General features: G+C 31.4%; 1 protein-coding gene and 1 pseudogene across 2 annotated transcripts in view; both read left to right on the top strand.

The window, feature by feature from the left end:
- LOC139481056 (lipase maturation factor 2-like) overlaps positions 1-14,309 on the top strand; it is a 57,591-nt gene extending 43,282 nt beyond the window's left edge. Inside the window, exons 16-17 of one of the 2 annotated variants that reach the window (XM_071264111.1) lie at positions 8,247-9,517; positions 10,149-14,309. In XM_071264111.1, the coding sequence (XP_071120212.1) occupies positions 8,247-8,405 (159 nt within the window). In that variant the 3' untranslated portion in view covers positions 8,406-9,517; positions 10,149-14,309. Of the gene's footprint in view, positions 1-8,246; positions 9,518-10,148 lie in introns of those variants that run through there. The other variant, XM_071264112.1, reaches the window with a different exon arrangement.
- Positions 1,619-2,900, top strand: LOC139482508 (uncharacterized; annotated as a pseudogene).
- Positions 14,310-14,649: the final 340 nt, after the last annotated feature.

The raw sequence follows: 14,649 nt of genomic DNA, 5'->3' as shown, positions 1-14,649 counted from the left end.
TGATGTTATAGAAAAGGAAAAATATATTTATGAAGATGAATTTGTTGAGGGAATTCAAAGAGAGAAAGAAAACCAAGAGACTAGAATAATGTCAGAAGTTGGAATTCAAAGAGAGAAAACAAACCAAGAGACTAGAATAATGTCAGAAGTTGGAATTCAAAGTGAGAAAGAAAACCAAGAGACTAGAATAATGTCAGAAGTTGGAATTCAAAGAGAGAAAGAAAACCAAGAGACTAGATCAATGTCAGAAGTTGGAATTCAAAGAGAGAAAGAAAACCAAGTGACTAGATCAATGTCAGAAGTTGGAATTCAAAGAGAGAAAGAAAACCAAGTGACTAGATCAATGTCAGAAGTTGGAATTCAAAGAGAGAAAGAAAACCAAGTGACTAGATCAATGTCAGAAGTTGGAATTCAAAGAGAGAAAGAAAACCAAGTGACTAGATCAATGTCAGAAGTTGGAATTCAAAGAGAGAAAGAAAACCAAGAGACAAGAATAATGTCAGAAGTTGGAATTCAAAGAGAGAAAGAAAACCTAGTGACTAGATCAATGTCAGAAGTTGGAATTCAAAGAGAGAAAGAAAACCAAGAGACAAGAATAATGTCAGAAGTTGGAATTCAAAGAGAGAAAGAAAACCAAGTGACAAGAATAATGTCAGAAGTTGGAATTCAAAGAGAGAAAGAAAACCAAGTGACTAGATCAATGTCAGAAAATGGGATTCAAGGAGAGAAAGAAAACCAAGTGACTAGATCAATGTCAGAAGTTGGAATTCAAAGAGAGAAAGAAAACCAAGTGACTAGATCAATGTCAGAAGTTGGAATTCAAAGAGAGAAAGAAAACCAAGTGACTAGATCAATGTCAGAAGTTGGAATTCAAAGAGAGAAAGAAAACCAAGAGACAAGAATAATGTCAGAAGTTGGAATTCAAAGAGAGAAAGAAAACCAAGTGACTAGATCAATGTCAGAAGTTGGAATTCAAAGAGAGAAAGAAAACCAAGAGACAAGAATAATGTCAGAAGTTGGAATTCAAAGAGAGAAAGAAAACCAAGAGACTAGAATAATGTCAGAAGTTGGAATTCAAAGAGAGAAAGAAAACCAAGTGACAAGAATAATGTCAGAAGTTGGAATTCAAAGAGAGAAAGAAAACCAAGTGACTAGATCAATGTCAGAAAATGGGATTCAAGGAGAGAAAGAAAACCAAGTGACTAGATCAATGTCAGAAGTTGGAATTCAAAGAGAGAAAGAAAACCAAGTGACTAGAATAATGTCAGAAGTTGGAATTCAAAGAGAGAAAGAAAACCAAGAGACAAGAATAATGTCAGAAGTTGGATTTCAAAGAGAGAAAGAAAACCAAGAGACAAGAATAATGTCAGAAGTTGGAATTCAAAGAGAGAAAGAAAACCAAGAGACAAGAATAATGTCAGAAGTTGGAATTCTAAGAGAGAAAGAAAACCAAGTGACTAGATCAATGTCAGAAGTTGGAATTCAAAGAGAGAAAGAAAACCAAGTGACTAGAATAATGTCAGAAGTTGGAATTCAAAGAGAGAAAGAAAACCAAGAGACAAGAATAATGTCAGAAGTTTGAATTCAAAGAGAGAAAGAAAACCAAGAGACAAGAATAATGTCAGAAGTTGGAATTCAAAGAGAGAAAGAAAACCAAGAGACAAGAATAATGTCAGAAGTTGGAATTCAAAGAGAGAAAGAAAACCAAGAGACTAGAATAATGTCAGAAGTTGGAATTCAAAGAGAGAAAGAAAACCAAGAGACAAGAATAATGTCAGAAGTTGGAATTCAAAGAGAGAAAGAAAACCAAGAGACAAGAATAATGTCAGACGTTGGAATTCAAAGAGAGAAAGAAAACCAAGTGACTAGATCAATGTCAGAAGTTGGAATTCAAAAGGAGAAAGAAAATCAAGTGACTAAAACAATGTTAGAAGTTGCACTAGGAAATTCCTTAAACTCAACATTAGATTCTGAACAGGGAGAAATGAGAGAAGAACAAACAGAGATTGAAGTTACCAGACAATTTACAACTGATATAAATAACATTTTTTGTATGTCACCCTGCCATGACAGTTCCATATGGATATCGGATGGTACTCATGACACTGTTTTGCATTTAAATTTGAAAAAAGAAAAGCCGCAAATAATTTCACAGTTTAATATAGTTGTACATGACATGGCAATTACCCCATCTGGAGATCTGATTTTAGCAGTAGATGGTAACAAAACGCTACAGGCGGTTGACCAAAGAACAGGGAAATTGTCTAATTCTAAGTATACATTTATCATGGCGTTATTCAAGAGTTATGCCATTGTGTATCCATGTAACAAGGGACAAGGTCATTACAGGTGTCGTAGATCGGTACCAGTTTTTATCCTTTCTTAAAGGAATGTTAACATTTTTAGGTGCTACCGGTTACAGTTCAGTGCTAGTAAGGGATCATGCAGGAAATTATTTGAATTTATATGAAGTAGATAAAAACAGGAAACCATTATTTACAGTTCCAGAGAGAATTACAAGTACCAGTAATGGAAACATTTGTGTGGTAGATGGATTAGATATAAAGACTGGTAGAATTGTAATACTTGGACAGGCTGGAAATGTGGTAGGGACATATGAAGGCAATCCCAATATTAACTCTAAGCGACGACCTTTTCACCCAGCTGACATCCTGACCACACCATCAGATAATATAGTTATAGCTGATAGGAACAATCATGCAATTCATATTTTAGATATGAATGGACAAATTATTGCTAACAAAAGGCTGTCTGAAGTTGGAATCAGATTTCCCTATTCTCTTGGAACATCAGTGCAGGGATACTTCTTTATTGGATGTCATTCTCCAGAAACTGACAAAGCTAAACTTTATGAAGTAAAGTTTTCTGGATTTTCATAGATGAAAATTCAGGTTAGAATGTCTTAAATATCACAGTATTAGGGCTGGCTTTGCTAAATTAAATTGAAAATGTTTAATTGAGTAATAAAAATTATCTTCCTCTGCCAACTATCATGGCCATTTATAAATTGAAAGAGAAAATCACTTCTGCTATCTGATGTAAAATTTTCAATTTAATTTTCATTCATTTTTCAAGGGTTGTCCTGTCTCTGTTACACTGTTTGACTCATTTGGTGAGACAAGGTATGCATACTGTTTCAGCAGTTGGTGTCAACTTGCTTAACAGTTATTAAAATTTGTAATATGGTCAGCTTAAGGGGAAACAGTACTGAAGCATCTGATTTTTATCATGATTATCTAGGTCTACATGTTTCTATTATCTAAGACGTGTTTGGATGGAGTTTTAAACTTTTGCATCAACATTTCAAATGGCTCAGCAACAAGTGTATGATATACAGCTGTTGCCAAGAGATGTAATATACAATCTATGCAAAATCTTTGTCGATTAAAAAAAACATAGGTTTTGCAGACATGAGAAGTTTATTGTGATACCCGACATTTTCTACCTTTTTTTGATATTATGAACTTGAAATGTGATTGCTGTATTTTGGAGTTCTCTCTTACAGTGAGTTGACTGTTAGTGTTGCTCTCCACCAATTGCAATTCATTCAAAATTTTGACCCAATTGCAATTTGTTTTATAAAATCAAATTGTTCAACTGGTCAGAAATTTGAACCAACTGCTGTAGAAAACCACAGACAAGTCATGAAAGTGCAAGGTGATAAAATAAAACATACTTACAATCCTATAAGACTTTTACTCCACTTTATTGATGTTGTGACACAATTAGTTTATCAGTTTGTATAGTTATATTATATTCATTTCCATGCTGAAGGGGAACTGTTTATTTTGAATTGCTATTAAATTGTCCAAACTAAGCTTTCATATAGTTTTTCTTTCTAAAAGTATTCTATATTTATAAGAATCAGATATCATTTTAAATAAAACATCATATATTCAGTAAAATATGTGTGAACAATTTGGTTTAATAAAACAAATTGCAATTGGGTCAAAATTTTGAATGAGTTGCAATTGGTGGAGAGCAACACTAACAGACAACTCACTGTAATAGGGTTCATGAACAAAAGACATAACTGATATAAATATAAATTCGGCTCATCAGAGTAGTGAGGTCCCCATTCAAATGCATTGATCATCCAAAAAAAGGAGGGTTCCAAAACCCTGTGAATGAGTTTATGAGTTTATTTAACTATATGGAAAGCTATTTATTATTCTGAAGACACTTTTAAGGATTAATACCTTAGTGGTGCTTTAAAAAAATAGAGGAGTTTGCCTCATTTTCTGATGTTTAAGCATTGCTTTAAACAGCACCATGATGCATTTAAACAGTTACTATCTTTTTGTTGACATATTACTTGTTATATTTGCTGGCATGTTTGATTATTAATAAATTCCACACTTAAAAACTAGTGTTGTCAAAGGTTAACCGGTTAACTGTTTGAACAACCGAATACCAAAAAAACTAACCAGTTAACCAGACTTTTTTTCAATTTTAATAGATTTGATATAAATTTGTATTGAATTCATTAATCAATTATGTTTTATTTAAAAATTGTCTTTGTGGTAATTAATTTGACAGATCAATTGTCCAGTATATTGATTGCTATTGTTAATCTAAAAGACATAAAGTTAATTAGAACTTGTCTCTCAGCTCGGGGCAAGATCTTTTAAAAGGAAACATAATTAGTATACATGTTTTTTAACAGCAACTTTAAATCACTAATACGATTAAATTTTACGATTTGCTTAATTATTTCATTTTTGATCTAATATTGTGTAGACCTACATCTGAATGTGCAAGCCCCGTCGTGCAAGGCTTTGTCATACTTTAAACGAAATGCTAACTCAAAAATTGCGAAATGCAAACCAATGTAAATGTATTGAATGTATTACTTGATAGTACGAGTAACATGCTTAATCATTTCAAATTGAAACACTCCACATTATTTTTGGAGACAAGAGAAAATGAAAGAATCATCAGTTTCAGATATATTCTATCCTACTAGATCAAGAAGTTTTTTTTTTTTATTTTTTAATCTGAAGTTAGTTGATGCGGTGTATTTGATTATTAAAAGTCAAACTTCGCCAGGAATCCCCACAGACCAGCCTTGTAATGGCAAAGGACAAACTTCAATTCATTGTATCATAATAAGAATAAATTTATGATTTTGATGGAAGAATGTCACATTTACCCTCAAACCACATCTTCTTATATCTATGTGTAAGGTACTATAGATAAGTCCTTCAAACATCAACTTAAACTACCAGTTAACCGGTTAATCGGTCGAACGATTATCCGAGTAACCGGTAAGCCAAAAGTTTACGATTTGACAACACTATTAAAAACACAAGACAATATAAACATTAAATGCATCCATCAAAGGACACTTGACAAGAAGTCAACCTACTTCCTGCTTGAAATTTCTGTCTCTTTCCTCCCCACCCACCAAAAAAAAATTTTTTTTAAAAATCATTACATGTTTATGCTTTATTTTAATTTTGCAAATCAAATGATTGGAATTATTTTTATACGACCGCAAAATTTGAAAAAATTTTCGTCGTATATTGCTATCACGTTGGCGTCGTCGTTGTCGTCGTCGTCGTCCGAATACTTTTAGTTTTCGCACTCTAACTTTAGTAAAAGTTAATGGAAATCTATGAAATTTTAACACAAGGTTTATGACCACAAAAGGAAGGTTGGTATTGATTTTGGGAGTTTTGGTCCCAACATTTTAGGAATTAGGGGCCAAAAAGGGCCCAAATAAGCATTTTCTTGGTTTTCGCACTATAACTTTAGTTTAAGTTAATAGAAATCTATGAAATTTTGACACAAGGTTTATGACCACAAAAGAACGGTTGGGATTGATTTTGGGAGTTTTGGTTTCAACAGATTAGGAATTAGGGGCCAAAAAAGGGCCCAAATAAGCATTATTCTTGGTTTTCACACAATAAATTTAGTTTAAGTAAATAGAAATCAATGAAATTTAAACACGATGTTAATGACTACAAAAGGAAGGTTGGTATTGATTTTGGGAGTTTAGGTCCCAACAGTTTAGGAATTAGGGGCCAAAAAGGGACCCAAATAAGCATTTTTCTTGGTTTTCGCACCATAACGTTAGTATAAGTAAATAGAAATCTATGAAATTTAAACACAAGGTTTATGACCATAAAAGGAAGGTTGGTATTGATTTTGGGAGTTTTGGTCCCAACAGAATAAGGGGCCCAAAGGGTCCAAAATTAAACTTTGTTTGATTTCATCAAAATTGAATAATTGGGGTTCTTTGATATGCCGAATCTAACTGTCATGACTGTGTATGTAGATTCTTAACTTTTGGTCCCGTTTTCAAATTGGTCTACATTAAGGTCCAAAGGGTCCAAAATTAAACTTAGTTTGATTTTGACAAAAAATGAATCAGTTAGGTTCTTTGATATGCTGAATCTAAAAATGTACTTAGATTCTTGATTATTGGCCCAGTTTTCAAGTTGGTCCAAATCGGGGTCCAAAATTAAACTTTGTTTGATTTCATCAAAAATTGAATAAATGGGGTTCTTTGATATACCAAATCTAACTGTGTATGTAGATTCTTCATTTTTGGTCCTGTTTTCAAATTGGTCTACACTAAAGTCCAAAGGGTCCAAAATTAAACTTAGTCTGATTTTAACAAAAATTGAAATCTTGGGGTTCTTTGATATGCTGAATCCAAACATGTACTTAGATTTTTTATTATGGGCCCAGTTTTCAAGTTGGTCCAAATCAGGATCTAAAATTATTATATTAAGTATTGTGCAATAGCAAGTCTTTTCAATTGCACAGTATTGCGCAATGGCAAGAAATATCTAATTGCACAATATTGTGAAATAGCAAAAAAAAATTTAATTAGAGTTATCTTTCTTTGTCCAGAATAGTAAGCAAGAAATATCTAATTGCAAAATATTGTGCAATAGCAAGATTTTTTTTTAATTGGAGTTATCTTTCTTTGTCCAGAATCAACTTAAATCTTTGTTTTATACAATATACTATGTATATTCACTTTTTACTACCAACTGATAAATTAAAATAATCTTTACCATTCAGTGATAACAAGCAGTTTTTTTACATCTTAATATTTTATGATGTATTTAAATGAGTAGTTATTGTTGCAAACTCCATTAGAAATTTTAATTGAGATTAGTTTTGGAATAAGGGAAAGGGGGATGTGATTAAAAAAATTGGGTTCAATTTTTCTCATTTGAAATTTCATAAATAAAAAAGAAAATTTCTTCAAACATTTTTTTGAGAGGATTAATATTCAACAGCATAGTGAATTGCTCTAAGAGAAAACAAAAATTTTAAGTCATTAGAACACATTCATTCTGTGTCAGAAACCTATGCTGTGTCAACTATTTAATCACAATCCAAATTTAGAGCTGAATCCAGCTTGAATGTTGTGTCCATACTTGCCCCAACCGTTCAGGGTTCAACCTCTGCGGCCGTATAAAGCTACGCCCTGCGGAGCATCTGGTTGCAATTATTATGAAATGGATTGTTGTTCTATAAAAATAAAGGAGATGTGGTATGATTGCCAATGAGACAACTATTCACCAAAGTTTTATTAAAGTGAATTTTATCAGTTATAGGCAACTGTACAGCTTTTATAAAAAAAAACCATACCGTATGGTCGACTATAAAAAAAAACATACTGTATGGTCGACTATAAAAAAAACCATACCGTATGGTTGACTATAAAAAAACCATACCGTATGGTCGACTATAAAAAAACCATACCGTATGGTCTACTATAAAAAAAAAACATATCGTATGGTCGACTATAAAAAAAAACATACTGTATGGTCAACTATAAAAAATCCATACCGTATGGTCGACTATAAAAAACCCATACCGTATGGTCGACTGTAAAAGGGCCCAACATGAAAAATATGACACAATTCAATTGAGAAAACTAATGTCCTTATTTATTACAAAACAGTTTATGAAAAACAAATATGGCAGACATGAACCTATGACAACCACTAAAATCTCCAATCACCTTTGAATTGTTTTGTATAATGTTTTTTGTTGGGTTTTTTTTTACAGTCAAACATGTATAACACATGCACAGATACAGCATAAGTTATGATCTTATTTCCAATATAACAATGAACCTCTAATACTTAGTGTCTTGTAGTTATGCAAATGTAGACAGGCGTATAACCCCTGGATCTGCCAATGCTTGAAATAATAGTCATTTTTACTGGGTAATAACTGCATATTATTATAAATTTCAGGAACCTGTAAAAAGGAAACCGAGCAGTTTGACATTTGTTGGTAATTCTGTAAAGTGGCTGAGAGAGAAGATAGGACAACCAGAAGGATTCATATTTACCATGTCGACATTCACAGCAGCCTTAGTTATAAACTTTCTAAGCTGGATACAGATCTTTTAGTTTATAAACCATGGCTGAGTATGGCTGAAAAAAGAGTCAATTAAGGGTTCATGGTACTGGTCAACAATTTCACCCAGAAAATATTAATACAGATTGAAATAAGAAATTTAAACAAAAATAATTTTCAATATCATCGCTTTATAGAAAAACTGTACTTGCTGAACAATTCTAGTCCAGTGTCTAAATTTTAATTTAGGAAGCCTAAAAAATAATTTACTAATTAAAAACTATTAGATAAATCAGGGGCAGATCCAGCTATTTTTAAAAGGGGGTTCATAAACTAGGAGAAAGGGGGGTCCCAAGTACTAGTTTATGTCCCCATTCGAATGCATTTATTGTCAAAAAAAGGGAGGAGGGGGTTTCCAACCCCTGAAAACCTTCCCCCTGGATATGCCACTGTTAATGATAATTGTTAGGTTGTTGTAGAATGTAGATTAACATTTTAATTGTGTTGTTAAGATTCTGTGAAAACCATATCATGTTTAGCCCACTTAGTCCATATGGCCAGTATAAGCTTATGCCATAATTTGGCTTCTGTCAACTCTACTTCACTCTGTTCATTACCTTTTCATATTTTTAAACTTCCCTTTAGAACTCACAAAAGCCAATTTAAAATGAAAATTGTCTGAAAAAATGTTTATAACGACCTTGCTAAAGATTCTAATACAACAACAAAAAATAAAGGTGCAGCATCCTTTGAACAAATTTATCATATACTGTAAATTCAGAAATTAATGCGAGGTTTTTATTATTGCGAAAAATGCGACTGAGTTGTAAACGCAATAATTTAAACTCGCATTTTGAAATATTTTATATGAATTTGACAGGATTTTTCTCAAAATCGTAAATATTAAAATCGCATTTAAGTCTAAAATGACAAAATCGCAATAATAAATGCACGCAATAATTTCTGAATTTACAGTAATGCAAATTGGAAGGCATTTAAGACAGCAATGATTACAAAATGATTCCCATTGAAATTATGGTAAAATTTAACCAAAAGTACATGACTGATCAGCAACAACTTGCCATAGATAATATATATAAGACGTACCCTTTGATAAAAATATCATTTCTTCCATTCAGGCAAAAATTTGCCTGTTAAAGACAAGGTTACTTTTAGTTGAATAGCTAAAAATATCATTTCTTCCATTCAGGCAAAAATTTGCCTGTTAAGGGGGTTCGCGGGTCTAAATCATTTATATAGGATTTCTCTATATTTTTCTATAAATGAACTTTATCTTATAGTTAATAGAAAAATAAAATAAAAAAGTGGGGTCACCGTTCATTTGCGCTCACAATCTGCCTTCGAAAGAAGCATATATTTTTGTAAAGGTGGTATTTTTCTGTTGAAGTAATAGGAGAAATAAAGGTAATATCGAAATAAAAAAAAGAAATTTATTACAGAAATCGCTAAAATTTTACAATAATTTAGTTTAAGTACAGCTTATATGAAAATTATATTAAAAAAGATAGGTCACCGATGAGTTGAAAAAGATATTTCAATTTTAGAGCCAAAAAATGGCATTTTTCCACAAAAAAGGGAGATAATTTGGAACTTTTTCAATGATGTATACATTTTGAAAGTCATCTGGGGCCAACATGAATTGATTGTTTTGAATGATTTTTGTACCATATGATAAAGTAACACCTACTAAAGGAAATAAATAAAATTTGTAATGAAAAACAAATGTTTGATTTTTTTCTGAAATTTTTATACCCTCGAGCCTCCTTAAAGACAAGGTTACTTTTAGTTGAATTGCTAAAAATATCATTTCTTCCATTCAGGCAAAAAGTTGCCCGTTAAAGACATGGTTACTTTTAGTTGAATTGCTAAAAGTATCATTTCTTCCATTCAGTCAAAAAATTTGCCTGGTAAAGACAATGGTTACTTTTAGTTGAATTACTCAGGCTAATTTCTGCCAAAGTTAAGGCGTCAGAAGAGGTTTTATATGGTAAAAAAGTTAACATTGATGACAATTAGCATAGATACATTTAGGCAATACAACCACTACAGAGCCTCTCTTGTTATTTTTAGTATGAAGTGTTGTTTATTATAAGTAGCCCTTGAACTGTACATGATTATATCTGTCAATATATATGTATAGACACCCCGATATTGACATTTATGTGCCAGTTTGTAAATAGTTCTGGAAATCCAAATACAGTAGGTCTCTTCATAAAACAGAGAATAACATCAATTATTTATTATAATTATTACTTTATGAACACATATCTTTTATTTTTTCTTAGTAGAAACATATGGATTAAGGTGGTACCTAACACTACAGGGAGATAACTCTGTAAAGTCAGCTAAACGTTTTAATTACGTTTTGTGGTAAAGGGAATATTAAGCTTCTCAGTGATCAAAATTGGTGTTTGTCAAACTGCTATATAACCAGTGTAATTTTTCTGATAAAATGGTTGGTTCAAAATTTTTTGAAATTTTTATATTTTTGTTAAAGGGTCAAAGTAAATACTTTGTGAAAATTTTATGAAAATCAAACGAGCCAAATTGATTTTAGTGAAAGTATTGGGTACCACCTTAAAGTAATTTTAGTTATATATTTTTTGTGAAGAGTATCACTATGTATCTATTCATGGTCAAAAGTGCAGCATATTTTTTTGTTTTAGATGGATTATTTTTTTGTTTTTGTTTTGTTTTTCAGTTCCTACAACTATATACAAACTAGGTACAACATCAAATTTTATATGTTTATACAAATAATTATACTATAATAATGTTTACTGTCGTTGTAACAGCTTGATGGTGTTAGATATAATTGTTTCTATTTATAAATTATAAGACTATTTTTAAAGAAAGAGGAGATTGATGATTTTTTTTTTGTATTTTCTCCCTTTTTGTTTTTATTTTAAGATTTCAGTAAATTAGAGAACTCGTTTATTTACAATGATTTCTGTTGGCATAAAACATGTATATGATATGATATAATATTTACACTTTTGAATTTGATAACAATTTTTAGTTCTAAAATGTTGTAAGAGTTTTAAAAGTGAAATAAAGGAATATGATTTACCTATTACATTTTAGATATACCCTTTATGATCTTTATTTCAGAATTTTGTTAAGTTATATTTTTCATGTTAACTTTGTTTTTGCAATTTAAAGACAAAAAATTGCACAGAAAATTCCAAAGTCCATATGTAGTTAAGTTTTATTACTTGTCTCTCTTAGCAATAAACATATGTGCATAATACATTGCATTTTTATATGTGTAATTGTCTCATTATACAATTCCCATAAATATATTGAAAATTCTTTTTGAACCCTAAAATATAACCTTATGTAAAAACATAGGAAATAATATTTTTGCCTGGAGTTTGGTATTTTATGTGATGTTCAGATTCCAAGAGACTTACAAGTCGCCACAGAGAAATATTCTGCCCATTATAAGGGCCACCGTGCCGTTATTAGCTCCAGAGACAAGCTCTCATATAGCCTAGTGTAAGTGTGCATCTAGGGAAAGTATAATATTTGCACAAAGGGAGGTAACTCTTAACATTTAATTTCACTTCAGATTGAAATAAACAATTGATTTTCCCATATGCGACAATGATAGCCTTTTTTGAGATACAGACTTTAGAAAGTTGATTTTTTTTACGAAACCTTGCTAGAATTACAGAAAAGTTATTCGGACTACTTTTTGGTCCAAAAAATATAGGTTTGCGTTGCTTTTCTTAGCGTATTTTGTACTTATCTCCCATGCCTATCAATTTTGCACCTTATAATACATGTCTCGTCCTAGCGTTGAAAAGACCTCTCATTTCCGTTAGGGCTAAGGAAAATAATTTCTGTGGCCTATCATATCATGCAGAATTCACGAAGTCTCTAATAATAAAAAATTACGGGCGCACTTATCAACCAATCAGGATTAGCCATACTCTTAAATCTGAATACCATGTTATGCTCATAAATTGGCTGCGCCCATACAATCTAATGGTGTATTGTAACCTCTACGTTATTCAATACTTTCTAGAATTGTGCAATTCATAGTGCGTTAGATGCAAAATTATATATGCCACACATAAATCAGCTTCAAACCGTCCTTGCATTACTCTCTGAATTTTCATAAAAAAATTTCAGAGGTGACCCCAGTCGTAAATGTAAAAAAAAAAAATCTGATTTTTGTGGTAAATGCGCCTGCCTTGTAACCTTCATTGACTGGTATCTTGTTTTGTGTTTTGAGTTTATTTCCCATAAATACATGAAGTAAGAGATGTAGAACCATCTGTCTTTATGTAAGGATGTTTCCAACCAAATAGTGCACATGTTTGTTATGTTTGAACACTTTTTTTCAAGTTTGTACTTTTAATTATTCCTTTTATAGCATCTGGAGACAATATATTGAATGTCTTTTTTTATTTGTGTTGTTAGGTTGTTGTTAAATTGACATATATACCACATCTGTTATTTACATATATATGAAAAGTTCATCGGAATTATGCAATGTATGTGACCTTATGTATTATAGTTGTTTTACAGTATATTGCTTAGTAACAGATAGGAATTTTGATACAATTGTGTGAAAAAAAGTTAAAAAAGCAATTATATAATCAAGCTTATAGTTGTGTGTGTTGTGTTTGTAATAAGGATTACATTTTCAACTTTTCCTAGAATGTTTTCACTCCTGGTTTTTGTTTGGCAATGCATTAAAAAAAATATTTTTTATGTGCACAGCAACTTCTGTAACTTTTATGGGGAACTAAGTTTAATATTTGAATCAGAGTATTTCATCCATCCACAAAGATGGCCACTGATGCTAAGAATATACAATGTAACAAAAGGTTAAAATACATTTTTTGGCTTTTATGTTTAAAACTAAAGAAGTACAAGCTAAATTAATGACCTAGTAAAAATTACCAGCAGGTCAAGGTCTATTTGGCAAATTTCTAAGTTTTGGGTAATTTTCTTGCAAACTTAAATAGATTAAGAGAAATTTTAAAAGTTAATATAACGGTTAACCACAACAACAAGATCTTCAAAATGTTAACTTAGTAGAAATTGCCAATTGACCCATTAGGTGTTATTGCCTTTGAAAACATGCTTTTTACCCTTTTTGCATTTTATCTAGAAACTATAGTAGATTAAGAGTCTCTCAATGATACAAATATTCAGCAAAATAAAATCTAGAAATAAGTCACATGTACGACATTGTCAATTGACCCTTTATAGAAGTTACTGCCCTTGAAAGATGATTTTTTACCTATTTTGAGTATTTGTGATCATCCGACATTACCAGATCTTAAAAAAAAGCCACATAATAAGATTTACAAATAAGCAAACATAACTGATTGCAATAAAATTTTAAATCTCAAAATGGCATATTATTATCAGGTGAACAATTCAAGCTCTTGGGAGCCATCTTGTTTAAATCCTTGTTATTTCTACAACTTTTTTTGTACAGTTTGAAATTACTTTCTGTCCATAATTTTATTTTTTGTTTTTTGTATCTGAAAAAAAAACCAAGCGCTGTACACAGAACTCCCTTCTTTGACATGTACATTATTCTCAAGTCAGAAAGACTTTACTTTTTTGTAAATGTTATATTTTAATTTTAGCTGTATACATAAATGGTTACTTAAAACTACATAAGAAGTGCTGTTAAATTTTGTTATTCATAGAATAACAAAAAATAATATATAAATATCGTGTTCAGGATGTAGGAATAATTTATTCAGGTAAAACTTTATTATACATGTAATAGTAATTATATGGCTGTTTTGTTGTGAAAATGACATATATAAAATGTATGTTTAGAGGGAAAAGATTATACATTTACATTAATGTGCATTGTGTGCATGTGTGTTAGTTATATATAGCATGTTATTGATTATATGTGTATACTTCTGTCTCAATACTAAATAAAGGATTGATCCGCTTGATGCAAAGAATTGTGTTGTGCTTGGAACAAACAAAAAGGGAGTGATTGGGAGGGCAGAGGTAAAATATGCAAATACCTTAACACATGTGTATGTCAGTTTTGATGATTTTTCCTTCTAAGAAGGGGGGGGGGGGGGGGGGGGGGGCAGGACATTTTTCGGGACATTGGGATCGGGTGTTTTTAAGCTTGTGATTTCTGGATTGATCCTTTTGGGATCCGGGAATTCCTCTTTGGAATTTCGAGATGTCGGGATTTTAATTTCTTTAACATCGGGATGTCTGGATTTCTGGAAGCCTAGGATTTCAGGATCAGGACACCCCCACCCCCTTCTAAGCCTAATC

This window comes from Mytilus edulis, chromosome 7, assembly GCF_963676685.1.
Source record: "Mytilus edulis chromosome 7, xbMytEdul2.2, whole genome shotgun sequence".
NCBI lineage: Eukaryota > Metazoa > Mollusca > Bivalvia > Mytilida > Mytilidae > Mytilus > Mytilus edulis.
The sequence above is the reverse complement of the archived record's forward strand: the minus strand, read 5'-3'. Positions and strand labels throughout refer to the sequence as shown.